This window comes from Dipodomys merriami, unplaced genomic scaffold (assembly GCF_024711535.1).
Source record: "Dipodomys merriami isolate MVZ:Mamm:240054 unplaced genomic scaffold, mDipMer1.0.p SCAF_665, whole genome shotgun sequence".
NCBI lineage: Eukaryota > Metazoa > Chordata > Mammalia > Rodentia > Heteromyidae > Dipodomys > Dipodomys merriami.
In genome coordinates, this window is record NW_027206252.1 from 309,191 (window position 1) to 335,000 (window position 25,810).

The 25,810-nt window shown below is 60.9% G+C and overlaps 1 protein-coding gene across 2 annotated transcripts in view; it reads right to left on the reverse strand.

The window, feature by feature from the left end:
• Window positions 1-25,810, reverse strand: part of LOC138815753 (cadherin-4-like) — a 120,185-nt gene that overhangs the window by 79,335 nt on the left and 15,040 nt on the right. For both annotated transcript variants that reach the window (XM_070005130.1, XM_070005129.1), the window contains exon 2: window positions 23,046-23,219. In XM_070005130.1, coding sequence (XP_069861231.1) covers window positions 23,046-23,210 — 165 coding nt within the window. In that variant the 5' untranslated portion in view covers window positions 23,211-23,219. The remainder of the gene's footprint in view (window positions 1-23,045; window positions 23,220-25,810) is intronic.

Consider the following 25,810-nt stretch of genomic DNA (forward strand, 5'->3'; position numbering starts at 1 on the left):
TTTCCTCTAGACCCAGCACAGCACCTCCTGACCCCCTGCCTCCCCCACGAGACAGACGGTCCTCGGGCAGGGCCGAGGGGACCGGCGCATGCGTGGCAGGCACCGTGCTTGCTGGCTGCTGGGAGTGCCAGAATCAACATCTCGTACAGCAAACCACACGAGGTGTTTACAGTGGCTGCCAGTGCTTCTTTCCTAAGCATCTCAGCTACACTTGGTTTCAGAGAGCCAGGGAATCTGTGCATCCAGGAAACTCTTATTAGGCAAATAAACGCAAATGAAAACAGGAGGTGGCATTTAAGGTTGGGAAAACCACGGTAACTCTCCTCCCCCTGGAAGTAATCTCCTTTCCCCTTCTTCCTGTGGGACAGCTTCCTGTGGTCCCTCGAGGCCTGTCCCGGCTGCCCCTCCGTGGGACGTGGCAGAGGTGGCCATGTCAGCACCCAGCATCCCACAGGGAGCTGCCCCGAGCTCCCACTTTGCTCCTGAGCTTCTGCGGGCAACTTTAAGCTCTCGGTGCCAAAGCCAGTGAAATTGCTTCCTTAAGCCTCCCTTTGTAGATGGAGAGAAGCGGGGGATTTATGGAGGAGTGCAGGCGTCCCCCTCACGGACGGCGGACGGCAGATAACCAGTCCTTCCGCCCTCTGCTGCCGGGAGCGGCTCATTTCTGGCCAGGGCATATTTTGCATTTGATAATCTAGGATTAACAGTTTCAAAGATTTAAAATCAGAACACCCGTATTCCTGTGGCTTATTTTAATACTTGTTGGAGTTCCCTTAGCGCGCAGCCTCAGGGCTCCGCACATAATCTCCAGCCCCCACTGCCGAAAACGCTCCTCGTCCAGGCAGCTCTCCCCTTCAGGGAGGGCTCTGCCCGCGATGCCTGCGCACGCTCCGTCCTCCAGAGAGCCGAGGGCTGCGCCCGACCATCGTCCTGCGTCTCCCCGGGTCCAGCCCAGGCCAGGAGCTCCTACTGCCCCAGAAAACAGCAATGCGCTGTCCTCCTGGCTCACGTGGGGGGACTGCAGAGCCTAGAAGAACACTTCATGGCCGTAAGACTTACGGCGTCAGTACAAGACCTCCAAGGCAGTGCGCCCCCGAGCACCGTGACTTCTCTCCCTGGCTGGACGTGGCAGGTCTGCAATCATGGCTGTTACGTCTCTCCCTGGCTGGACGTGGCAGGCCTGGAATCATGGCTGTTGTTTCCCTCTGGTTAGCTGCAGCAGGCCCAGGATCCTGGCGTCCTGGTTTAATGGCCGCTGTAGGTCTTCCGCTGCAAGGACTTTCCACCTCTCGTTTCCCGCGCCCAGTAGTGTCAGGTCCATAAACCATGTGTACAGAGCACATGAAGGTGGTTGCCCATCCACACGGGGTGCAGACTTTTCCTGTATTCTCTTCAGGACTTTCTGAGTTCTGGGCCTCTATAAAACCAGGCCGGGTACCCAGAGGCACCCAGGTACCCAGTGTGAGAGGTGGAAGGCGTCCATTTGAGGGGCCACCTCCCTGCTTCGAGGCTGGAATGCCGGGACTGCACAGCACAAGGGCAGAGGGCCCCAGACCAGGATGGTCGGAGGCCAGACTGTCACACCAAAAACGAACTCACGCCGGGTGCCGGTGGCTCACGCTTGTAATCCTAGCTACTCAGGAGGCTGAGATCTGAGGATAGCAGATCAAAGCCAGCCTGGGCTTATCTCCAATAAACCACTAGAAAGCCGGAAGTGGCGCTGTGGCTCAAGTGGTAGAGCGCTCGTCTTGAGCTGAAGAGCACAGGGACAGCGCCCAAGCCCAGAGTTCAAGCCCCACAACCAGACCCGCCCCCCCCCCCAAAATCATGAACTCACAGATACCATAAAATGCACCTTAAAATGTTTAGTCAATAACACACCCTTAGCTGGGTGCCAGTGGCTCATGCCCATAATCCCAGCTACGCAGGAGGCTGAGATCTAGGGATCTCTGTTCAAAGCCACCCTGGGTAAGAAAGTCCATGTGACTTTCATCTCCAATTAGCCACCAAAAAGCCAGGTGGGGTGCTAGCCTTGCGTGAAAAAGCTCAGAGAAAGCACCTTGCCCCGGCGTTCAAGCCTAGGTCTGGCACAAACACACAAAAGAAAAGAACAGCAAAAACACCCCACAGCCTTGAGGCGAGGCTCAGTAGCGCACCCTGGTGGCGAGGTTTGGGAGTGACCCTGGTGTTGCAGGTGTTCTGAGCCGGGCTGTATTGGAAGCTGGTTGCGTGGGTGCAGGGCCAGGAATCCAAGGTGTCAATTACGGACACTCCGGCATCCTAATGTGACGTTGTGGGTATTCCTTCTAATGGGGCTCAGGCCCACGACCCTGTGAAGCGAGGTTTAATTGCATCTGCAATTGTGTCTCCTGCGCTGTGAATCCTCTATAGGCTCTTTTGGGAGCCCCCAAGTGGCGTGAAAGGGCGGTGTGCATGCGTTCATCAACCCAGAGGCTGACACACATCCCGGGGGGTGCGCTGGCTTGGGCCCTCGGAGGGGAACGGTTCCGGGGTTCAACATGGCTGGGCTCCTGTGGTCTTGTCTCTGGTCGTGCTGTGTGACCGGGGGCACAGACCCGTCTCCATGCTTCTCTGCTGCCTATGGAGTGGGGGTGCAGAGGGCCTTCCCAGGGGCGTCTGTCTCTCCGCTGTCCGGGGGGGATGTGGGTGGCCTGGCTTCACAGATGGGCTCACAGGCTGCCCGGTCACCACGCCCTCCACACCCGCGTGGTGGGCTTCTGCGGGCAGTGCGGCGCTGGCCGGTGTGTGGGGTGCCGACTCACTGTGAGCCAGCGCCTGGGGACCATGAGACAGCGCCAGCCCGGCCCCTCACTCCAGGACTCCTCGGCCTCCAGGTTCTGCCCTTCCGCCTTCATTCCCAGGCAGCCCGGGCGGGGCCGGGGGCTGGGATGCGCACTGCTGGCCACAGTCTGGGCGCCATCCTTTCCCCAAGCTTTCCCGAGCCCCAAGGCGTGCTGGGGACCAGCCCCTGGGGAGTCCCTGGTCTGGCAGGGCTGCGGCCGCTCCCCACTCCTCCGCGAGGCCCCTGACCAGTTGTGCAGGCCTGGCCTCCCGCCCGGGGACCTTCTGCCTGGAGGAGGCGGCCGCAGGGCTGGCGTCACCAGCCATTCCTGCCGCCTGGTCCTGTGGGCGCAGGGGTGGGGACAGGTGGGAGGGGCGGGCACAGCCCTTGCCGAACACAGGGTCCTGACACCACTGAGGACGTCCTGAGAGAGGAAGCCGATGCGGGGCTGCGCCAGGCCCAGCCGGCTGGGGAGGAGGCTGAGGATGCGGCCCCTCCCTCCCGCGGCCGCTCACTGCCTGCCCGCCAGCCAGGGCCTGCTCCCTCGCAGGAGGCGGGGCTCCAAGGTGCTGGAGGGGCCGACTGGAAACATCCCTGCAACCTCTACACGGCGAATTCTCAGAACTGAAGGGGTTTGCAGACGACGTTAGGAATTCCGTTTGAATTCATGTCAGTGATAATTTAAATCCTCACCAGCAGTGTAAATGTGCAGGCTGGCCCTGTCCAGCGCTGCTGACATCCGGCCCCCAGGCCTGGGGAGACCTCCGACTTGCATCCCCCCCTGGACCCATCGTCCTGGGCCATAACCTTTGGTCCTGTTTGTTACCAGGCAGCGGTAATTCTTCCTGACCTATTTCTGTCAGGGCCGCTGACTTGCTTGCAGGAGTCCCTCTTGGCCACCCCGGACTTTGGAGCAGAGCATCTGTTCAGAACAACTCCCTCATGCAGCAGGCTGCATGCAGGGGGAGCAAGCTTTCTGCACAAAAGGAAGCCTGGTGCACAGGTCCAAGCCCCAACACCCTGCTGCCTCCACAAAGGGCCTGGCTGGCAACGAGCCATTTCCCCAAATCTCACTGCTCTGTGCGCCATGGAGGGGGTGGGAAGACTGCGTGTCACATTTCAAGGGGGTGGGAGGCATGGAGGCTGAGGGAGGAGGCATGGAGGCTGAGGGAGGAGGCATGGAGGCTGAGGGGGGAGGCATGGAGGCTGTGGGGGGAGGCATGGAGGCCATGGGGGGAGGCATGGAGGCTGAGGGGGGAGGCATGGAGGCCGAGGGAGGAGGCATGGAGGCCGAGGGAGGAGGCATGGAGGCCGAGGGAGGAGGCATGGAGGCCGAGGGGGGAGGCATGGAGGCTGAGGGAGGAGGCATGGAGGCTGAGGGGGGAGGCATGGAGGCTGAGGGAGGAGGCATGGAGGCTGAGGGGGGAGGCATGGAGGCTGAGGGGGGAGGCATGGAGGCTGAGGGAGGAGGCATGGAGGCTGAGGGGGGAGGCATGGAGGCTGAGGGAGGAGGCATGGAGGCTGTGGGGGGAGGCATGGAGGCTGAGGGAGGAGGCATGGGGGCTGAGGGAGGAGGCATGGGGGCTGAGGGGGGAGGCATGGAGGCTGAGGGAGGAGGCATGGAGGCTGAGGGAGGAGGCATGGAGGCTGAGGGGGGAGGCATGGAGGCTGAGGGAGGAGGCATGGAGGCTGAGGGAGGAGGCATGGAGGCTGAGGGGGGAGGCATGGAGGCTGAGGGGGGAGGCATGGAGGCTGAGGGGGGAGGCATGGAGGCTGAGGGGGGAGGCCTGGAGGCTGAGGGAGGAGGCATGGAGGCTGAGGGAGGAGGCATGGAGGCTGAGGGGGGAGGCATGGAGGCTGTGGGGGGAGGCATGGAGGCCGTGGGGGGAGGCATGGAGGCTGTGGGGGGAGGCATGGAGGCTGTGGGGGGAGGCATGGAGGCTGAGGGAGGAGGCATGGAGGCTGAGGGAGGAGGCATGGAGGCCGTGGGGGGAGGCATGGAGGCTGAGGGAGGAGGCATGGAGGCTGAGGGAGGAGGCATGGAGGCTGAGGGGGGAGGCATGGAGGCTGAGGGGGGAGGCATGGAGGCTGTGGGGGGAGGCATGGAGGCTGAGGGGGGAGGCATGGAGGCTATCAGGGGAGGCATGGAGGCCATGGGGGGAGGCATGGAGGCTGAGGGAGGAGGCATGGAGGCTGAGGGAGGAGGCATGGAGGCTGAGGGAGGAGGCCTGGAGGCTGCAGCCTGTCAGAGGCCGATGTGGTCGGCGCCGTGCTCCTCCCCCTCGGAGCCCAGCCTCCCTCAGCCTCCAGCCCTTGGGCCGTGGCCTTGGACATGGTGGTCCTCTGTGGCTGGTAACTGCCCCCCCCTGGCCTGCGCCAGAGCCTTCATCTGGGAGAAAGGGGCGTGGTCCAGTCCCCAGCTCCAGCCGCGCGGGCTGAGGCCGCAGCGATGTGCCTGCACCCCGGCTCCTCTCTGCCGCTGGAGCCGGGCAGCCCCTGGGGAGCCGCGGACGGGGCGTGCTGGGGGTGTGGGGGGCTGTGCGCCCCACCAGGAGAAGAGGGAGCGCCGGAGGGGGCTCCCCCAAGGGCCCAGAGCTCCGAGGAGGTGACCCTGCAGCGGTGCCAGCGTATTTGTGGGGTACGGCTTCATGCAGTGGTGCTGCAAGCGGCTACCCCTCCCGCCCTGCAGACCGCTCCACCATTCCCACTCGTGTTTCGGTTCTCAGTGGGCTGAGCTCGCGGCCCGGCGCCTCCCCCGGGAAGTGCGCGGCTAAGCGTCCGTGGTTTGCGCTGGCCTCGCAAGGCCGGGGCCCGGGCCGGCTCTCGGTTCAGCAGCTCGGGGCGGCGTGGGGCGGCCGGTTCTTAAGGAAAAGCACGTTCTTAGCCTGACTCAGTTCAATTCGATTCTCTCCTCCGGCGATTTCCACTTCCTCCTGGCCGCTCGCTTGGCGGCGATTACATTTCTGTGTTCTCCTGAGTGTGTGTGTGGGGTGTTGGCAGAAGTGTGATTTCCACCACGCGCGCCACGAGGCAGGCAGCGGGCGGCGGCGCTGGCCGGAGGTCAGGCCCCCAGGCCAGGAGGGGGAGGGCTCGCTGATCCCACGGGTGGGGCTGCCGGACGGCCAAGACTCCAGTGAGACTTGGGGCGCAGCCGCGGCCGGCCCTGAGGTTTGAGCTGGTCAGGAGGGCCCAGGTCGGCAGTGCGGGGCGGGTCTGTGGTGAACAGTCCAGGAATGACTTGGAGGGCATGGATAGGGGTGGCCATGGTGTCCACTTTCCTGTGGCCCCAGGGTGGGAGTCGAGCGCCACCCCTCCTGCTTCCCAGCCCCAGTCCACGCCCTCAGCGGGTCCCTGGGCCCGGCGGGGCCTTGCACAGCTGCCCCGTCCCTCCTGTGTGGCCGTCCTCACCAGAAGAGCCGCTTGGGGCCATGCCCAGCCAAGGCGTCCGGCTGGTCCCTGCCAGATGCGGCTCAGTGTGCCCTGCTGCCCTGCAGGCTCTGGTCCAGGGGTGATGGAGCACATCCCACAGCCTCCTCCCCGGCTCCCCAGCCCCGGCCCCCAGGTCCTGCCTCGCACCAGGCCTGCAGGGCGCGCTGTGCCTGGCTTTGCTCCGCACACCTGCACTGTCTTGGGCGTTTGGTAGCCACGCCTCAGACCTTCTGCTTCTAGCATTTTTCAGATAGGGTTTTGCTTTTGGCCTGGGCTAGCATGACTGGGACCACAGGTGTGTACCACCACGGCTAGCTTTCCTTCATTGAGACAAGGCCTCGCAGACCTTCTGCCCCAGGCCGGCATGGAGCCACGGTGGTCCGGCCCACTCGGAGGTGGACAAAGTCGCCAGGCCTGCTCTGCTAGAAAATGCCACCCTGGGAGAAACTCCTCCTGGCCTCACATCCCACCCCTGCCCCATTCCCAGCTCTGGCTCCTCCCCCCTCCCCCCAGGTCCTGAATCCCTGGCTGGACGTGGCCTCTGCCACCAGCGCCCGGCCTCCTCCCTCCCCCAGGCGCAGACACTAATGAGTTCTGCTGTCCCACGCTAGTGCGCAATTACATCTAATCACTCGGCGTGCTGTGACTCTGATCCGGCCCCGCGTCACCGGGGTTCAGGCTCCCGGCACTGGGAATTGGTTTCAGCCATGTAAACGGCACAGATAGCAGGTGAGCTGTCTTCCTGTGTCACCTTCAATTTGCCACAGCTCAATATCAGATTAATTTGTCCCACCCACCCATCCCAGCCCTGCCGGCGGCGGCTGGCCTGGGGCGCCTAGACTCACCGCTGAAGGCCACAGCAGGACACCCCCTCCTCCAGTGGAGCCCAAGCAACAGGTCTCAGCCTGCCGGGCCCTCGGCTGGTGTGTGTGTGTGTGTGTGTGTGTGTGTGTGTGTGTGTGTGTGTGTGTGTGTGTGTGTGTGTGTGTGTGTGTGTGTGTGTGTGTGTGTGTGTGTGTGTGGGGACAGGTGTCTCCTGGCTGGGCAGCACTGATTTTCTCACAGATGCTCCAACACTTGCTTCAAACAATGCCATTATGTCGCTGCTGCTGTGTACTCCGAGGAGTGCTCCTCCTGCCTACGGGTGAGTTTTCCATTAAACCCACAATGTCCTTTAACCAAAGCCAATCTAGTGCAATCGAGTATAAGGGGGAGTCTGTGTTCACATGACCGAGGCGCCCACAGGCTCAAGTGGAGGCTCAAGGGTGGCGGAGGGAAGAGGGTGCCCGGCTTGGGTGTGCTGGTGACTCGGAGGGCCAAGCCAGACATCCAACAGACAAACAGGAGGCCGGAGACACAGGCGTGAGGGGGGGCAGGGGTATTCTCCTTAATGTGCCGAATCACACCGAGTTAGGAGGGGCCAGGCCCAAACGGCGGAAACCCCCCGCTCCACTGAAACGGAGCGTTTGTCCCTGCATCCAACATGAGGTTGCACTGGGGCTCCCTCACCCCGGGATCTGCCGAGAGTCAGTCTAAGTAAGTCTGCACAGAGGCTTGGCGGTGTCTCCCGCAGCCGCCACACACGGGAAGCAAGTCTGAGAAAGCAGACTGTGCCCGGGAGGTTTAAGACCAAGTAAGATTCGGAAAGGGAGGATTCCCAGGTGAGCCAGGAAGCCGGGGCCTGGCTGGGTCACGTCCCTCCGCCCTCCCACCCGGCCTGGGCTCAAAGACCTCGTCCCCTTTGCCAGAGCCCCGGTTCCCGCAGGACGCAGGCCTCTGTGGACAGCCCTGGACATACCTGGTTCCCGCAGGACCCGGGCCTCTGTGGATGGCACATGCCCAGAGCCCCAGTTCCCGCAGGACGCGGCCCGCCATGGACGGCATGCAGCCCTCAGCCAGCCTGGGCCCTACACGCGGGAGCGTGTCCCGTGGCCCTCCGTGTCTCTCTGCTCTCTGGGGGTATCCTGGCCACTTCCACTCATGCCCCCTCCAGTGTTCCTGCTCCCTCAGCCCACCTGCTCCTGCGTCGCGCCACGCCTGCCCAGCGGTGCCCACAAGCCCACCGCTTGTTAGGGAACGTGGCACTGCCGTGTCCGGGCATCCTGTGGGTGACATGCTCTCGTGCAGACAAACGCCCTGTCACCTCCCTTTCTGATTTGCCACCGGCATCGAACATGTTGGCTTCTTCTCCCAGACGGTTGAGTCTGAGTGGCTGTCTGCATGTCTCAGTGTGTCCTCTTGGGTTTATTTTACCAATGCCATTTGGTCACTATCCTGAGGTGTTTGCAGGCATGCCACCGCAGCAGGAAAGTCCTGCCTGCACTTATCCTGCCCCCCGCATGGAAGGAAGGACCCCTGCGTGGAAGGAAGGAAGGACCCCTGCGTGGAAGGAAGGAAGGACTCCTGTGTGGAAGGAAGGAAGGACTCCTGTGTGGAAGGAAGGAAGGACCCCTGCGTGGAAGGAAGGAAGGACCCCTGCGTGGAAGGAAGGAAGGACTCCTGTGTGGAAGGAAGGAAGGACCCCTGTGTGGAAGGAAGGAAGGACCCCTGCGTGGAAGGAAGGAAGGACCCCTGCGTGGAAGGAAGGAAGGACTCCTGTGTGGAAGGAAGGAAGGACTCCTGTGTGGAAGGAAGGAAGGACCCCTGCGTGGAAGGAAGGAAGGACCCCTGCGTGGAAGGAAGGAAGGACCCCTGCGTGGAAGGAAGGAAGGACTCCTGTGTGGAAGGAAGGAAGGACTCCTGTGTGGAAGGACGGAAGGACTCCTGTGTGGAAGGACGCACCCCCCCCCCCACCGTGTGGAAGGACCACTATGTTTCAGGCACTCCAGGAGGAGACAGAGCCCATGGAGATGGAGATTTCTGGGTCCAGTAGAGTCAACAGAAGTGGTCTCAGACTCAGACATGCAGCCATGAAGACAACTTGTTACCAGATGCTGACGGAAGAGCCCCCTGCCCAGCTCTGATCACCACCCCAAACCCTGCTGTCCAAGGACGCACAGAAGACGCCCGCTGGCCACTGCACTGGGCGGGGCGGGGGGATGCTCTGCGCCTCCAGAAGGCAGTGCTGGGACTGGACACACACGGTCTCCAGCTCACCAGGCCCTGCTCCCCACAGCCTGTGCCCCCCAGCCCTCCCGGCCCCTCCCAGCACCACCAGGCTGGCTGCAAACCCACAGATCAGGGACCAGGAGACGCCTGCAAAATCACCCAGTGCAGCAGTTTCTTAGCAACCTGCTATTAGAGGGCTGCTTGGTAGTTAAAAAAAGCTCTGCTCTCCCTGCTCTCCTGAAAACAAGAGTGTGGACGGACAGGCCGGCTGCCTCCAGCCTGCATGTCAGGGAAGCACAGAGGAAAACGGTGCTTACCCCTGTCTTGGGGACATGGTAGCACCTGCCTGGGACAAAACCAGAGGGACACATGACAGCATGCGTGCAGGCATGTGAGGCATATGATGATGATGATGTGTGTGTGTGTGTGTGTGTGTGTGCGTGTACGCTGAGTGTACACTTCCCTGGGACAGAGCCTGAAACACTCTACAGGTTCTCAAATGGCTGTGAAGTTTCTCCCCTCTTCCTGCAGAGCTCTTCCCAGCCCTGGGGTGAGAGCCACCCATGGCATGGCTCCCAGAGCCCCCTCCCAGGGGCAGCAGAGCCTGGGGCCCGGTCTAGCCCGGGGAGGGGGCGCCTGGGTGCAAGGCCACCATGCCCCCTCACCTCCTCACTAGGAATTCTACCACACCCTCTGAGGGCCTCAGGACGGGGGTCTGGAGCCCCGGGCCGGCAGTCACGGTCCCGACCTTCCATCGAACTGTCCAGGTCTCAGTGTGGCAACCGCGGGCCCAGTGCTGACCCCTCTGCTCCAGGAAGGCATCTCATGGTCACCAGTGCGGACAGAAGCAGCTTCCTAGAGCAATTCTGTCAGAGATTTGTGACTTGCTGTTTGTGTGCACACACGTGTGTGTGTGTGTGTGTGTGTGTGTGTGCACCAATGGTGGGGCTTGAACTCAGGGCCTCTAGTCTTACTTGGCTTTTTTCCCTCAAGGCTGGTGCTCTACCACTTGAGTCACAGCTCCACTTCTAGCTTTGGGTGGTTAGTTGGTGATGAGAGACTCAAGGATTTTGCTGCCCAGGCTGGGCTCGAACCTGGATCCTCAGATGTACGGGCAGTGCCTGCCTAAGCACCAGCCTCTTGGCAAGCTAAGTCATAGTGTGGAAATTCCCTGGCGGAGACGGCGCTGACCATGGCCAGCATGCTAGCCTCCTCTGGATCCTCCGCCCCTGTCCCTACCCAAAACAGCAAAGGAGCCGAAGTGCAGGCTTTCCTGCACTTCCTGGCAGTGTAGCGAGGTGACCGGGTGGGAGGTGGGGAATGCACACACGAAGGAACATCCACAGCCACAAAGCAGAGGGCCTCGGCCACAGCCACAGGCCGGATCTAGCCCAGGGCGAGGAACATCCACAGCCACAAAGCAGAGGGCCTCGGCCACAGCCACAGGCCGGATCCAGCCCAGGGCGTCCACGGAGGATGGCGTCTGCGGAGCCAGGCTCCTAATTTGGATGGATTCCATCTGTAGGAGGATGAACTCAGAGGAGCAGAGATTTGGGCTGTAATCCCTCAGCCAAAGCCACCTTAACATGTAATCAAGTTACCGTCGCACATTTCCAAATAAAGTCGAACAGTTGAACTAGAAGATCTCATTTGGGAGCTGAACTTAACTTTAAATACCTCCTGCCTCACGGTATTAGGGAGTTTTTAGACTTTCAAATAACCAAGTCTGGAGAAATTGGTTTGGACAGGCGCTCGGGCTGTGTCTCTCTCCACGGCACTGTTAATTGCCAGCTTGGATGGACTGTGTCTAGCATGCCAAGCAAGTGTACCTAGCCAGGGCCTTGTGCTCTGAGAGAATGTGGGAGAATGGAGCCATCCGGGCCACATAGAGGGGACTCTGCTAAGCACCCTGTGGTTACCTGGTGAGGACTCCGCTAAGCACCCTGTGGTCACCTGGTGAGGACTCCGCTAAGCACCCTGTGGTCACCTGGTGCCCACAGCACTGGAGACCCGGGAGCAGTGTGCGGTGTACCAGCAGCGGGGGGTGTGGAGGGAAGGGAGCTCCTCGCCTGCCCAGGGCTGTGGGAAACTCAGACCCCAGCGATGACGGTCACAGCACTGCTACTCCTTCTTCCCAGCTATCCATGCTGGAGAGCCAGGCCCCAGCACGGGATTACGGGACGCGGCTCTGAACCCGGGTCTGCGATTATCACACGAAGATGATGGACGGCACAATGGACGGGACCGATGCTGTCCTGTGTGTGAACAGAGTGGGTCCTTTGGTCCGAGCTTTGGGTCTCAGAACCCCGTCTGCACTTGGAGTCGAGTGACCCCGAGTGACTTGGGGCAGCCTGAGCGTGTGAGGGCCACAGGGGGATGGAGGGGGGCAGAGCCAGGCAGGGTGGTCCTGGGCCCCGTGGGCATCCGTGAACACGGCGCCAGGAGCGTCCCTGCTTACGAGACCCAGGGGTTTGGGGCATCTTGGGAAAGAGCAGAAGCCAGACTGAGCCCAGGAGGTGGGAGCGGATGAGGCAGGTGGGAGGGAGTGAGCCTGGCCGGCTGGAGGCGATTGCTTTGCAGCACTGACTCTGGAGAGGAGAGCGTAGGTGTGGTGGCTTTGAGCTGCCCGCATGGTGGCCGTATGTGAAAGTGGCCAGATACCGTTGCCCGGCAGTTGGATGAGAGGCTGCGCCCTGGACGCGGGCAGCTGCTCTGGGTGGGACGGTGCTCTGGTCAGCAATGCCGCCGGGGGCTGCCGGGAGCCTGGGGGAACCGAGAGGAGGCTTCTAGCCAAGTCCCACCAAGAATTGGCCGAGATCGCAGAGGCCAGGCGGGGCTCCACACCCCTGGGGAGGTGGGCATGGTCCTCAGGCTCCTAAAACCACAGCTGGAGGAGTGCTGTGCAGCAAGCCGGGCTCGGAAACGTGAACCCGACGCCGTTAGAGAACCGAGATTCGGGGCGCCCCGGCCCGCACACGTGCCCAGGTAGCCCTGGGGGCATCGGATGCTGTGTATTATGAAGCTCACCGCGCTCACGCCTTCCTGGGGGGTGTGCCAGCCTCTGGCGGCCTCCACACGCACACCCACGGGCGCGTGAACCGACCTCCTGGAGACTCCAATGTGTATTTCCTGATAGCAGCGACAGGACAGTTACTGTTTTTTTAAGCTGTTCAGCTATGATCTGATTATTTAGAGCATTTGGGGGGGCTAATTGTAAGTAATGGTTGATCAGAAGTGTAGCAGCTACAACACGAATCCTCAATAACTGCAGCTCTGACAAGTAGCTGGCATTTGCCTAACACACATGAAGCCCTTTTTAGGTTTGCGTTCAGAGAGCCGGAGCTTAGGGGCGTCTCGGGGGACTGGGCTGGGATGAAGTGGCTGCCGCCCACCCCCGCCCCTCCAGGAGCTGACTGTTACTGACTACGGCTTCCACAGGACGCATCCGGCCAGCCCGCGAGTGTCTGTGCACAGGAATCCCTGAGCAGGTGAGGTCCGTGACACAGCCTCCTGGGGAGCCCTCAGCCCTGGGGAGACCCCCGCACAGCGGCCCCAGGGCCTGCCCACTGGGAGCCCTCCGTGTAAGCTCACATGCTACTGTGGAATTGCACGGAAGATGCTAGAGCCAGCTCGTGGCCTGCACAGGCCCAGCACCCATGGCCAGTCCCCAGCTGCACACAGAGCTCTGAGGGGAGGGGTGGGAGACTGGGGTGGGGAGGGGTCGACACCGTGCCGAGTGCGGGGCGCCTCCCTGGACTACCCCTTGCATTTGCCGTGGTGGGCGCGGGTGGGCACAGGTGAGGAGCCCCAAGCCTAGCCCTGTCGGCCCGAGGCTCCCGGGCAGGGCTGGCAGCTGGCCGCTGGTTCTGGAGGGGCATGTGACCCAGGAAGCCGGCCGTGGAGCCTCGCTGGGACCAGGCTGACCTGGCGCAGGGCTCAGGCAAGGCGACTCCCTTGACTTGGACAATGCCAGTGTCTCTCCACGCGCAGGGCGAACTCTCCTGTCCACACGGGGCTCCTGCTGGCCTCGGGGCCCAGATAGCCAGGGGGCACCAGGCCGCCCCCCCAATTCAGCCTGCTGAGCACAATGGAGTCCCTATAGGCTGTCCAGGGACAGCCTGGGACTGGTTAGCTATTTCTTAAAACTTAGCCCGGGGCACAGGAAATGTCTTCCGGTGGGGTCTCTGGGGTCCCTGCTGCCTCAGGGTGGAGGGTTTGAACAGCCCAGCACTGACTTCCTTCCTGTGGCAGTGATCCCGTGGCTGTAGGTGCTCCCCACACCCCAGCTGCTCCTCCAGGACCAGGGGACCAGCGAGAGGGCCAGCGAGGGGCCAGCGAGGGGCCAGTGAGGGGACAGCAAGGGGCCAGCGAGAGGGCCAGCGAGGGGACCAGGGAGGGGCCAGTGAGGGGACAGTGAGGGGCCAGCGAGGTAATCAGGGAGGGGCCAGCGAGGGACCAGTGAGGGGCCAGTGAGGGGACAGTGAGGGGCCAGTGAGGGACCAGTGAGGGGCCAGTGAGGGGACAGTGAGGGGCCAGCGAGGTAACCAGGGAGGGGACAGTGAGGGACCAGTGAGGGGCCAGTGAGGGGCCAGCGAGAGGCCAGTGAGGGGCCAGTGAGGGGCCAGCGAGGGGACAGCAAGGGGCCAGCGAGAGGGCCAGCGAGGGGACCAGGGAGGGGCCAGTGAGGGGCCAGTGAGGGGCCAGCGAGGGGACAGCAAGGGGCCAGCGAGAGGGCCAGCGAGGGGACCAGGGAGGGGCCAGTGAGGGGCCAGTGAAGGGACAGTGAGGGGCCAGCGAGGTAACCAGGGAGGGGCCAGTGAGGGACCAGTGAGGGGCCAGTGAGGGGACAGTGAGGGGCCAGTGAGGGACCAGTGAGGGGCCAGTGAGGGGACAGTGAGGGGCCAGCGAGGTAACCAGGGAGGGGCCAGCGAGGGACCAGTGAGGGGCCAGTGAGGGGCCAGTGAGGGGCCAGTGAGGGGCCAGTGAGGGGACAGTGAGGGGCCAGCGAGGTAACCAGGGAGGGGCCAGCGAGGGACCAGTGAGGGGCCAGTGAGGGGCCAGTGAGGGACCAGTGAGGGGCCAGTGAGGGGACAGTGAGGGGCCAGTGAGGTAACCAGGGAGGGGCCAGCGAGGGACCAGTGAGGGGCCAGTGAGGGGACAGTGAGGGGCCAGTGAGGGGACAGTGAGGGGCCAGCGAGGTAACCAGGGAGGGGACAGTGAGGGACCAGTGAGGGGCCAGTGAGGGGCCAGCAAGGGGCCAGTGAGGGGCCAGTGAGGGGCCAGCGAGGGGACAGCAAGGGGACAGTGAGGGACCAGTGAGGGGCCAGCGAGGTAACCAGGGAGGGGCCAGCGAGGGACCAGTGAGGGGCCAGTTAGGGGACAGCGAGGGACCAGTGAGGGGCCAGTGAGGGGCCAGTGAGGGGCCAGCGAGGGGACAGCGAGGGGACAGCGAGGGACCAGCAAGGGGTCAGTGAGGGGACAGCGAGGGACCAGCAAGAGGGCCAGCGAGGGGACAGTGAGGGGCCAGCAAGGGACCAGTGAGGGGCCAGCGAGGGACCAGTGAGGGATCAGTGAGGGGACAGTGAGGGGCCAGCGAGGGGCCAGTGAGGGGCCAGTGAGGGGTCAGTGAGGGGCCAGTGAGGGGTCAGTGAGGGGACAGTGAGGGGTCAGTGAGGGGACCAGCGAGGGGCCAGTGAGGGACCAGTGAGGGGCCAGTGAGGGGCCAGCGAGGGGCCAGCGAGGGGACAGTGAGGGACCAGTGAGGGGCCAGCGAGGTAACCAGGGAGGGGCCAGAGAGGGACCAGTGAGGGCCCAGCGAGGGGCCAGTGAGGGGCCAGTGAGGGGACAGCGAGGGACCAGTGAGGGGCCAGCAAGGGGCCAGTGAGAGGGCCAGCGAGGGGCCAGTGAGGGGACAGTGAGGGGCCAGCGAGGGACCAGCAAGGGGACAGTGAGGGGACAGTGAGGGGCCCAGGCCACAGAGAGGGGCCAGCGAGGGGCCAGTGAGGGGCCAGCGAGGGGACAGCGAGGCGTCAGCGAGGGGACCAGGCCACAGAGAGGGGAGGATCCAGGGCTCCACGGTTGGACTCTCCCTGCTGGTACTGAGCTTGAATTTACGGCCTGGGCACCGTCCTTAGCTTTCTGCTCAAGGCTGGATGGAGCTCTACCACTTGAGCCATGGCTCTATTTCTGGCTTTTTGTAGTAACTGGAGATAAGAATCTCAGACTTTCCTCCCTGGACAGGCTGCAAGGCAGGGCCTGGAATCTCAGCCTTCTGCGTCGCTAGGGGTGCAGGTGCGAGGTGCCAGCGCTGATCCTTAAGTGGCCCGGCTTTGGCAGCAGCCTCCTCGCAGCCTCCAGCCACTCTTACCCTCAGCCTCCCGGCAGCGGTCGGGGTCTTGGTAAACGGACCCCTCGGCAAGTCCCCCTGGGGGCTGCCCTGGCCCCGACACTGTCCCACCCTGGGGTGCCACCGCGCCTCAGCCACTCTGGCGTGTGCCTGTGGGCCCTGCCCGGAGGCTCGGCCTCCGCCACACTGACGCTCTTCGTCAGAGGTCACGTCCTCAAGCGCACGCCCGCACCCAGCTCTCGGTTCCTAGTCTGAGTCTGTTGCTCACGTATCTTTCTCCTCCTCACAAACTCCAAGGGCCGACTCTGTCACTCGGACCCGGTGCCCCCTAACCCGGCTTGGTGAATGCGGCAGGCCGCAGCGGTCACGCCGCCTGCGTGGTTCGCGTGAGGACACGCTCTTCTCTGACAAGCCACCACGGAGGGAGGGGACCTGGCTCCTGCTCGGGCCGTCTCGCGTCCCCAACAGGCTCTCCCCGTCCTTCTTGTCCCGAGAGGGGCTGGCCTGCGGCTGCCCGGCCCCGCTGCCCAGCGTCTCACCCCCTCTGCCGGGAATCCGGGAGCTGGCCCCGAGCCTGCTCAGGTAGCTGTGCGGGTCCGTGCGTCCGACGCATCCCCCGGGGCTCCCCAGCGCCTCAGAGACCCTATTAAATTGGTGATAAAAATCTGAAATATTAATGTATTCTAATTGAATATTCTCCGATAAATTATCTGAACATTTGCAGCAATTTGATTTTACTTTCATTTCTTAAGAAGCTCCCAGCTGTATAAATACAGCCGCTAAGGCAATCTCTGCTCAGACGAGGGACCGTCAGTACAAGGACCTGCACACCAATTTGACGGATGGATGGAATCAGTCCGATAACAGCCATCTTCCTGTTCCCCGTGTGCCCTGGTTTGGTCCCTCATTCACTCCCAGGCCGTGGAAGGTGACGTGACCCCTTTCACTTCCCCATTCCCAAGGGAAGGTCTGTAAGTGCGGCTAACTGTGCCAAAGCCGGATTAAGCTGGTGAGAGCCTCCAGAGGTTGGGATCAGATTCAGCCCCCTCTGCCAGCGACCGTCACCGCGGGCTTGGGGTCTCCTGGCTGCAGGGCCCACGCTGTCATCTCTAAGTCGCCGCCTTCACGCCACTCCGCCGGGCAGCTGCATCCTCCTCCTCTTAGCATCCTCATGCCTTGCTCTTGGGCAGCGGGGAAACTATCAGCCTCCAACATGAAAGCCTTTGACCCCAAGACTACCACGTTTCTCTTCACCGCCTCGGGTCAGTCCCTGCCCCGCCATGGACAGCCTCTCAAGTGAACAGATTCAGACTTTCTTGTACAAGTCCGATTTGATTCTCTCTCTAGTCTGGCCAGCAGGTTAGAGTGGCGGGCAGCTTTTGGAGCCCTGCATGAACGCTGTGTTACCCGAGGAGGCTTCGCTGCTGCCCTAGTTATGGGACCTGCCTCTGAGGGATGGGTGGAGAGCTGGGAAGCCCAGAGCAGACTCTCTGCTCACCCCGGGAGTCCTACCGTCTATGCCCTGCAGAGGCCTGACAGAGGCCCCAAACAGCCCAGGCCAAAGCTGGGATTCTGGACCAGGGATGGTGTCCTGCCATTTTCCATAGTTCCTCTGGGCACCTAACAGAGACACCAGTCTACTGCCCATAGGATCAGCTCAGTGACTATCGCCTGTCTCCCGCTCTGTGTTTGTCAGTGCCCGGTTACCATAACGAATAGCTGGGGTATCCACCAGCTTACAGTGTTTGGAGGTTTTAATCCTTGGCCAATGGTCCTGTTGGTTTGGGTCCAAAACATTCCAGATCCAAACCATGGCAGTATCTTGTCTGAGAAGAAAGGATGGCCTGCAAACTTTGGGAAATGTCTTCCTAAGGCCACTGAACTTAGACTGTGGCTAGTCCCATGGGAGAGGAGCACAGTGCTTGCCTGGACAGACAGGCCTGGACAGACACACAGGCCTCCACCGTCCAAGCTGAGATCCAGCTTTACATCCGCTTTCCTCTCTCTCCAAGGCAGGTGAGCTGCTCCCTGAGCATGCTGGGAGGGACAGGCTATTTCTTCCTGGAAAAAGCCTGTAATTAGTGAGGTTTGGGGAAGAACTTACATTCTGCCTCCACTCCCGCCCACTTTTTCATTGAACATATTTGATCAGAATGAAATGCCCTAACGAGCGTGGAACTGAGCATACCAGCTCTGCTGCCGTGATTTGGGCTTTCAGGAAATGCACCCGCTTCCTGCAGGCAGGGCTGCAGAGAGCAGCTGCAGAACCGCTGCTGGGTGAGATACAAGTTCAGTGGTGTGTGTGTGTGTGAGGTACGCTGGTGTGTGTGCATGGTGTGTGTGTGTGTGAGGTAGGCTGGTGTGTGTGCATGGCGTGTGTGTGTGTATGTATGAGGTAGGCTGGTGTGAGTGCATGGTGTGTGTGTGTATGAAGTAGGCTGGTGTGTGTGCATGGTGTGTGTGTGTGAGGTAGGCTGGTGTGTGTGCATGGTGTGTGTGTGTGTGAGGTAGGCTGGTGTGTGTGCATGGCGTGTGTGTGTGTGAGGTAGGCTGGCGTGTGTGCATGGTGTATGTGTGTGTGAGGTACGCTGGTGTGTGTGCATGGTGAGTGTGTGTGAGCACACACGCCTGTGTGCTGAGATCTTATATAATCACTTGCAGAGGGAGTCTGTTTGGAAGAGATAAACCTTTTATTGCAGCCACAATGGAGACCTTACTTTTCATTTGCAACAGATCTATTTCCACCAAGACTCCAGCTCTGCTTGGCTGCTTCTCCTGGATGGACGCAGCGGGAGTGTCGGCCATGAACGTGAGCTGCTGCAGAGCTGGTCTGTGGGGCGCTGGGGGCCGGCCAGTCACACCAGACTCCTGCTGGAGTTCACGGGGGCCGGCCAATCAGCGTGAGACTCCTGCCGGAGTCCACGGGGGCCGGCCAGTTCCCAGTGTGAGACTCCTGCTGGAGTCCACGGGGGCTGGCCAATCAGCGTGAGACTCCTGCTGGAGTCCACGGGGGCCGGCCAGTCACACCAGACTCCTGCTGGAGTCCACGGGGGCCGGCCAGTCAGCGTGAGACTCCTGCTGGAGTCCGCGGGGGCCGGCCAGTCAGCACGAGACTCCTGCTGGAGTCCACGGGGGCCGGCCAGTCACACCAGACTCCTGCTGGAGTCCACGGGGGCTGGCCAATCAGCGTGAGACTCCTGCTGGAGTCCACGGGGGCCGGCCAGTCACACCAGACTCCTGCTGGAGTCCGCGGGGGCCGGCCAGTCAGCACGAGACTCCTGCCGGAGTCCGCGGGGGCCGGCCAGTTCCCAGTGTGAGCTGAAAGCTCCCACCTGGGTCACAGCTATCTCCCCCATGGGAGGCAGGCACAGCCTCACTCTCGGGAGGCACCAAGTGTTCCGGGAAACATAAAGTAGCCAGGGCCTGGGGAGGGGGAGGGGGAGGGGGAGGGGGCTCTGTGGGATAGCAAGGCCACTGGGGAGGGAAGGACACGGCTGATCTTTTCTTTTTTTTTTGGTCGGCCGTGGGGCTTGAACTCGGGGCCTGGGCGCTGTCCCTCAGCTCTTCAGCTCAAGGCGAGCGCTCTATCACTTGAGTTATAGCACCACTTCCGGTTTTCTGGTGGTTTATTGGAGATAAGAGTTTCATGGACTTTCCTACTCGAGCTGGCTTTGAACTGTGATCCTCAGATCTCAGCCTCCTAAGTAGCTAGGATGACGGGTGTGAGCCTGTTGGCACCCGGCCAACTGATCTTATTTTTGAATCCTGCCGCATTAGAGCACCCTTGAACACTGTGCCCCTTTGCCCAGGTGTTTAGTTCCTGTTGGCAATCAGGCATGGTCATGTGACTGGGCTCTGGACAACACGATGTAGACACACCAGGTGCAGGCCACTGGAAGCCCACCCAGCCCTGGGGCTCGCCCTGGATCCCCAGGCCCCCCGGCTGTCAGTCACACAGAGGCCTTCCTCACAGGGAGCAAGTGATGGCGGGGCTCAACCCTCCCGGCGGCCGGGCAAGGCTCAGTTTGGCCTGGAGACACACCACAGAGAGGAAGCTGGCCACATCAGAATGTGAGGTCCATGACACAGGACTCCCTTAGGAGCTGCTCCAGCAGCCCCTGCCCCTGCCACGGATAGGGTTTGACGGGCACACACCATGCCCCGTACCGCCACACGTTCCCCGGCTGCCTTCACAGTTTGCAGATGGTCCCTTCTCAGAAAAGCTCCCCAGACCCGAGGGGGACAGCTGCTGCTCCAGGTGGGGGTGTGGAGCCTGCAGCAGGCCCAGGGCAGCTCTGCCCATCCCAAGTCCTGAGGACACCAGTGCTGCGCACGGACTCCCTCGCACGCTCACACTGCATCTCCCTCGCACGCTCACACTGCATCTCCCCTCAAATGCTCACACTGCATCTCCCCTCGCACACTCACACTGCATCTCCCTCTGGACGCTCACACTGCATCTCCCCTCGCACGCTCACACTGCATCTCCCCCTCGCATGCTCACACTGCATCTCCCTCACACGCTCACACTGCATCTCCCTCGCACGCTCACACTGCATCTCCCCTCGCACGCTCACACTGCATCTCCCTCACACGCTCACACTGCATCTCCCTCTGGACGCTCACACTGCATCTCCCCTCACACGCTCACACTGCATCTCCCCTCGCACGCTCACACTGCATCTCCCTCACACGCTCACACTGCATCTCCCCTCGCACGCTCACACTGCATCTCCCTCGACGCTCACACTGCATCTCCCCTCGCACGCTCACACTGCATCTCCCTCGACGCTCACACTGCATCTCCCCTCGCACGCTCACACTGCATCTCCCTCGCACGCTCACACTGCATCTCCCCTTGCACGCTCACACTGCATCTCCCTCGCACGCTCACACTGCATCTCCCCTCGCACGCTCACACTGCATCTCCCCCTCGCACGCTCACACTGCATCTCCCTCACACGCTCACACTGCATCTCCCCTTGCACGCTCACACTGCATCTCCCTCGACGCTCACACTGCATCTCCCTCACACGCTCACACTGCATCTCCCTCGCACGCTCACACTGCATCTCCCTTGCACGCTCACACTACATCTCCCTCGCATGCTCACACTGCATCTCCCCTCGCACGCTCACACCGCATCTCTCTGCACGCTCACACTGCGTCTCTCCTCGCACGCTCACACTGCATCTCCCTCACACGCTCACACTGCATCTCCCTCTGCACGCTCACACTGCATCTCCCCTCGCATGCTCACACTGCATCTCCCTCTGGACGCTCACACTGCATCTCCCCTCACATGCTCACACTGCATCTCCCTCTGGACGCTCACACTGCATCTCCCCTCGCACGCTCACACTGCATCTCCCTCTGCACGCTCACACTGCATCTCCCTCTGCACGCTCACACTGCATCTCCCTCGCACGCTCACACTGCATCTCCCCTCGCACGCTCACACTGCATCTCCCTTCGCACACTCACACTGCATCTCCCCTCGCACGCTCACACTGCCTCTCCCCTCAAACGCTCACACTGCATCTCCCTCTGGACGCTCACACTGCATCTCTCCTCGCACACTCACACTGCATCTCTCCTCGCACACTCACACTGCATTTCTCCTCGCACACTCACACTGCATCTCCCCTCACATGCTCACACTGCATCTCCCCTTGCACGCTCACACTGCATCTCCCCTTGCACACTCATACTGCATCTCCCTTCGCACGCTCACACCGCATCTCTCTGCACGCTCACACTGCGTCTCTCCTTGCACGCTCACACTGCATCTTCCTCTGCACACTCACACTGCTTCTCCCTCTGCACGCTCACACTGCATCTCCATCAGCATGCTCACACTGCATCTCTCCTTGCACGCTCACACTGCATCTCCCTCAGCACGCTCACACTGCATCTCCCCTCACACACTCACACTGCATCTCCCCTTGCATCTCCCCTTGCACGCTCCCAGGTTGGCCTCCAGGTCTGAGGGAGGACTACTCAGCTCTGTTTTCTTTGCCTTCCTTGGCCTTAAAGACTAACTTCTAGTTCACAAGGAACACATGGAGCTAGGCATTGTCAGGTAGGAAGCCTCTTCTGAATGAGCTTATTTTTAATGCAGATGAGTCACCTTAAGTAAGCAAATGAGAACCATGTGCTGTAGAAGACAGCCAGATAGAGACAATACCTCGGGGTGTGGAGGCTGTGGCTGTGGTGCAGCCCACGGCACTGTCACCAGCCACATCACGAGGGCCATTGTTAGCATCGGTGTGAACAGGGCCTGGCCAGGGGCCTGGGCATGTGGGGTGTGTGTCCCCTAAAAGCTGCCCCCCCAAGTCCGGAAGCCTGTCTGAGAGGCAGCGCAGGTGTGGGTACTGCGCCAGCCCCATCTGTGAGAAGGCCCCAGGGCAGGGGACGCAGCTCTGGCCTCCGTGCACATGGGCCTGCGTGCTCACACCACGTGTGCCAACACTAGAGTTTCTGCTCTGCATAACCTGCCTACCAGGTTCCTGGCCAGAGCCCTCGCGGCCAGGGAGGGGAGAGCGGGGCTGGGGCTCGGACAGCGCATCTGCGCTCCAACACCAGACCGGCCCGTGCAGCAGCAGAAGCGAGAAACACAGACCAGGCTCATCCGTGTGAGGAAGTTAGCCCTGTGCAAGGCTCAGGGACCTCACATCTAGTGGTGGGCAGGGGTGAGGCTTTTCCACAGAGGATGGAAGTTATTTGATACAATTCCCACCATCACTGCATCAAATTACCATCAGATTTAGTTGCAATTTCCTTTAAGGGGAAGAAGAAAATGCCAGTTGATGGTCTTGATTATAGACATACAAATTTGTAAGATGAATTCCGTCTGTAGAAAAAAGCACCCTTGGTGGCTGCTGGGGGCAGTGGCCCTGTGTGAGCACGTGGAGCAACACAGAAGAGCCCGGCCATGCGAGAGCCCCCACCACGGGAGGGCCCGGCCCCGGGAGGGCCCAGCCACAGAACAACATGGCCACAGAACAATGTGGTCATGGAACAGTCCACCACAGAACAGCCTGGCCATGGAACAGCCCAACAAAGAACAACATGGCCCTAGAACAGTCCTGTGTCTTGGGCCTCATCTGAACACCTGTAAGATCTCAACTTCATAGCACAAGGATGAGCACAGACATGCCACCAATCCACAGGGAAGAGTGGAGACAGTTGGACCTCAGACAGAGGCCAGAGGTCAAGGCCCTCCCTCCCTGCCCCCCCTCCACCCCTGCTTCACACACAAGATGGCGATCCGTAAGCGACCCAGAGAGAAGGCTCCCCAAACTCAGGAGGGTGGGTGGGGCCAGGGAGGTTTCCTGTCCCCCCTCCTGGGCCCGGGCGCCCTGCCCCGAAGCACCCAGGAAGACAGCTGTCTCTCCCCGGCGGGGAGGGGGCACTCACCCTCACAAGCTGCTGCGGGAAGGGGCCTCGCGAGTTCTCTGGCACGTTGATGGGGGGGATGACCCAGTCCCGCTTCTGGCGCCTCAGGCCTCTGGAGCTCTGGGGCTGGGCCCACGGCAGCAGCATGTCCCGAGGGGGCTGAGAGGGGGCCAGAACCACACTCATCTGCCCTTTCTGCAGAGGAGAAGAATCAAAGAAGTCTGGTTAAGTTCTGCACAAAGGGAACAAACCCCCACAAGCTTCTGTTAATCTGTGTTAGCTGGGATCAATAAAGAAAAGACACATAACATACAGTGTCTGGAAAAAAGAATCACTTGAAGCTGAGTGTAGTAGTGCATGCCTGTAGTCCCAGTGCTCAGGAGGTTGAGGTAGAAGACAGTCCAGGCCACACAATGAGGCCCTGTCCCAAACAAAAGCCGTCATGCACCAACAGGTGAGTATAGTGCTGATCACAGGATAAACAGCATAAAGGACCCCCTGAAAGGAGCCCATGCAGCTGGTTCCTTCCACAGTAGTGTGGATAAGGGCTTTTATTCCCTTTTAACTTTGTTTTGGTGCTGGGCCTTGGATCAGGGCCTTGTGTATTGCTGCTGAGCTAAAACTATAGCCAGATTAGGGCCTTAAAATCCAAAAGCAACAGAAGCAACCACAAAGGAAAAGATGGATACATTTTAACCTAAATCTCCTATGTATAAAAACATACTCCCATGGAGGGTAACGGGAAAATCATGGCAGAGTTAATAGCCTCCATGTGAGGTACCTCACCGACTGGTCAGATAAAAAAGTGGAATCTTTTCTTCATGACGGGTAAAGGACATGAATAGACAATTTACAGCCACACGCATGTTACCGATCAATACGCTTAGGAAAAAGGTTCACGTCTTCACGAATCAAAGATGCAAATTCAAGTGCTAAATCCTTTTCACCTATGAAATTAACTACAGGAAGCAAAATTAATCCTCCTGGGGGGAGGGTGCTGTGCTCCGAGGAGGGGGTGGGGTAGATGTGGAAGATCTGGCACCTAGTGTTGTTTGCATCCAGAGAGCCACATGGTGCAGGGCCGAGTCACCATATTTCTGCACCCTGGATACCAGTGAAGGCATGCCAAACCAGCGCAGGAGGCCCGTGTCCCCGTGGCTCCACCTGCCGGTCAACCACACTTCCCACCCTCGGCAACGTGGACAAGGGTGTGTCTCTAAAGGTGTGCACTGCAGATGCTTTCACCAGAGTGAAAACCCCCGGGGAAGTCCGGATGCCTGAAGGTAACAGGTGCTCCGTCTGGGGCTCCGGAGTCTTTAAAGCTGCCGTTGAAGGTGCTGACACCGATGTGCATCCATGAAATGTTAGTAAGTGCAGAAAGGGCACCAGAGGATGTGGTGTCGTGAGCCCATGGATGGAGAAAGCAATGGGAGGAAACACCATTACCAGGCTCTGCTCCTCTTCACGCCACTTATCTTGCTTGGTTCTGTCCACTTATCCTGCTTGGTTCTGTCCACCTTCAGTGCTTTCTGAAGGTCATACTGCACACAGAATGTTGGTTTGGAGAGCAGACAGGCGCTCGGGACACTGCGGCTCTCAAGGGTCCACAGACACAGACTCAGTGGCGGGATGGCCCAGGCAGAGGGACGGGCGGGCGGGGGCATCAGCTTCCCCTCAATCATGGTGGGGTCTTACCTCGGCTGTAACAGACCAGGCCAGGGCGTTTGATGGCCTCACCCCCGCCCTCTGTGCACAGAGTCCCTTCCACTACCTTTTCCCAAAAGTCTGCAGACCCAACTTTCACTCACTCACACACACACACACACACACACACACACACACGCACACACACACGCACGCACACACGCACGCACACACATACGCACACACACACACAGTCTTTTTTTTGCAAAAAGAGCCTATGGCATGGCTCAAGTAGAGCACCTGCCTGGCAAGCCTGAGGCCCTGAGTTCAAACCTCAGTACCAGCAATGACAGCACTGGCCAGGCATCCAAGGCAGGGAAGGGTTAGTAGTTCTGTCTGCTGTGGACAGCTAGTGAGACTTGGCAAGTGGCTGGTCTGTCCTGAGGTGGTGGGAGGAGCCTGGGGGGTGGTGGCCTGCTCGGGGCCCCTCCTCTGCAGGACAGCATCCCTGCCACCACAGCCTGGGGCTCTGCACCTCAGCCTCAGCAGTGTGCAGCGGGCCCGACAGCCGTGAACACAGCCTGCTCCATCTTCAGGTGCTTAGGAAAGGCTTGCACGGCATTAATTTCCCTAGTGTTGTTTAAATAAATGGCACGTATTTGCTACTATTTTAAAGCTGTGAGACAAATGTAGTAACAGAATCTGGTGAGAGGCGAAGCCAGAGCCGCACCGGCTTCTGCTGGAAGGCGCGCCCACTTCTGTGGAAGGCCAGCGTCCGTGCGGTTGGTGGGTGCCCGGCATGCTTGCTGAGTGCCACAGATCATCACAGACACCAGTGCCTAAGTGCAGCGATGGTGAGCCGCACACTGCCCGCCACACAGAGGACACCTGTCACGCTTGGTTCCACGCTCCTCAGTGACGATGCCGGTGCGTTGGGTGAGGATCCGAAGGCCACCTGTACCGTCACAGCAGGGAGGAGCAGGTCCATGGGTGCAGACCCGTGTCTGTGCTCATACGGAGGTGGATGGGCCTGCGTGTGTACACGAAGCACGTGAGCTTGACGCGGCTTCACGAGACAGGCCTTGGGGCGTCCCTCCCTGCTGGCCTCTGGGGCCCGGCTGGCCGAGGCTGCGTAGGTAGCT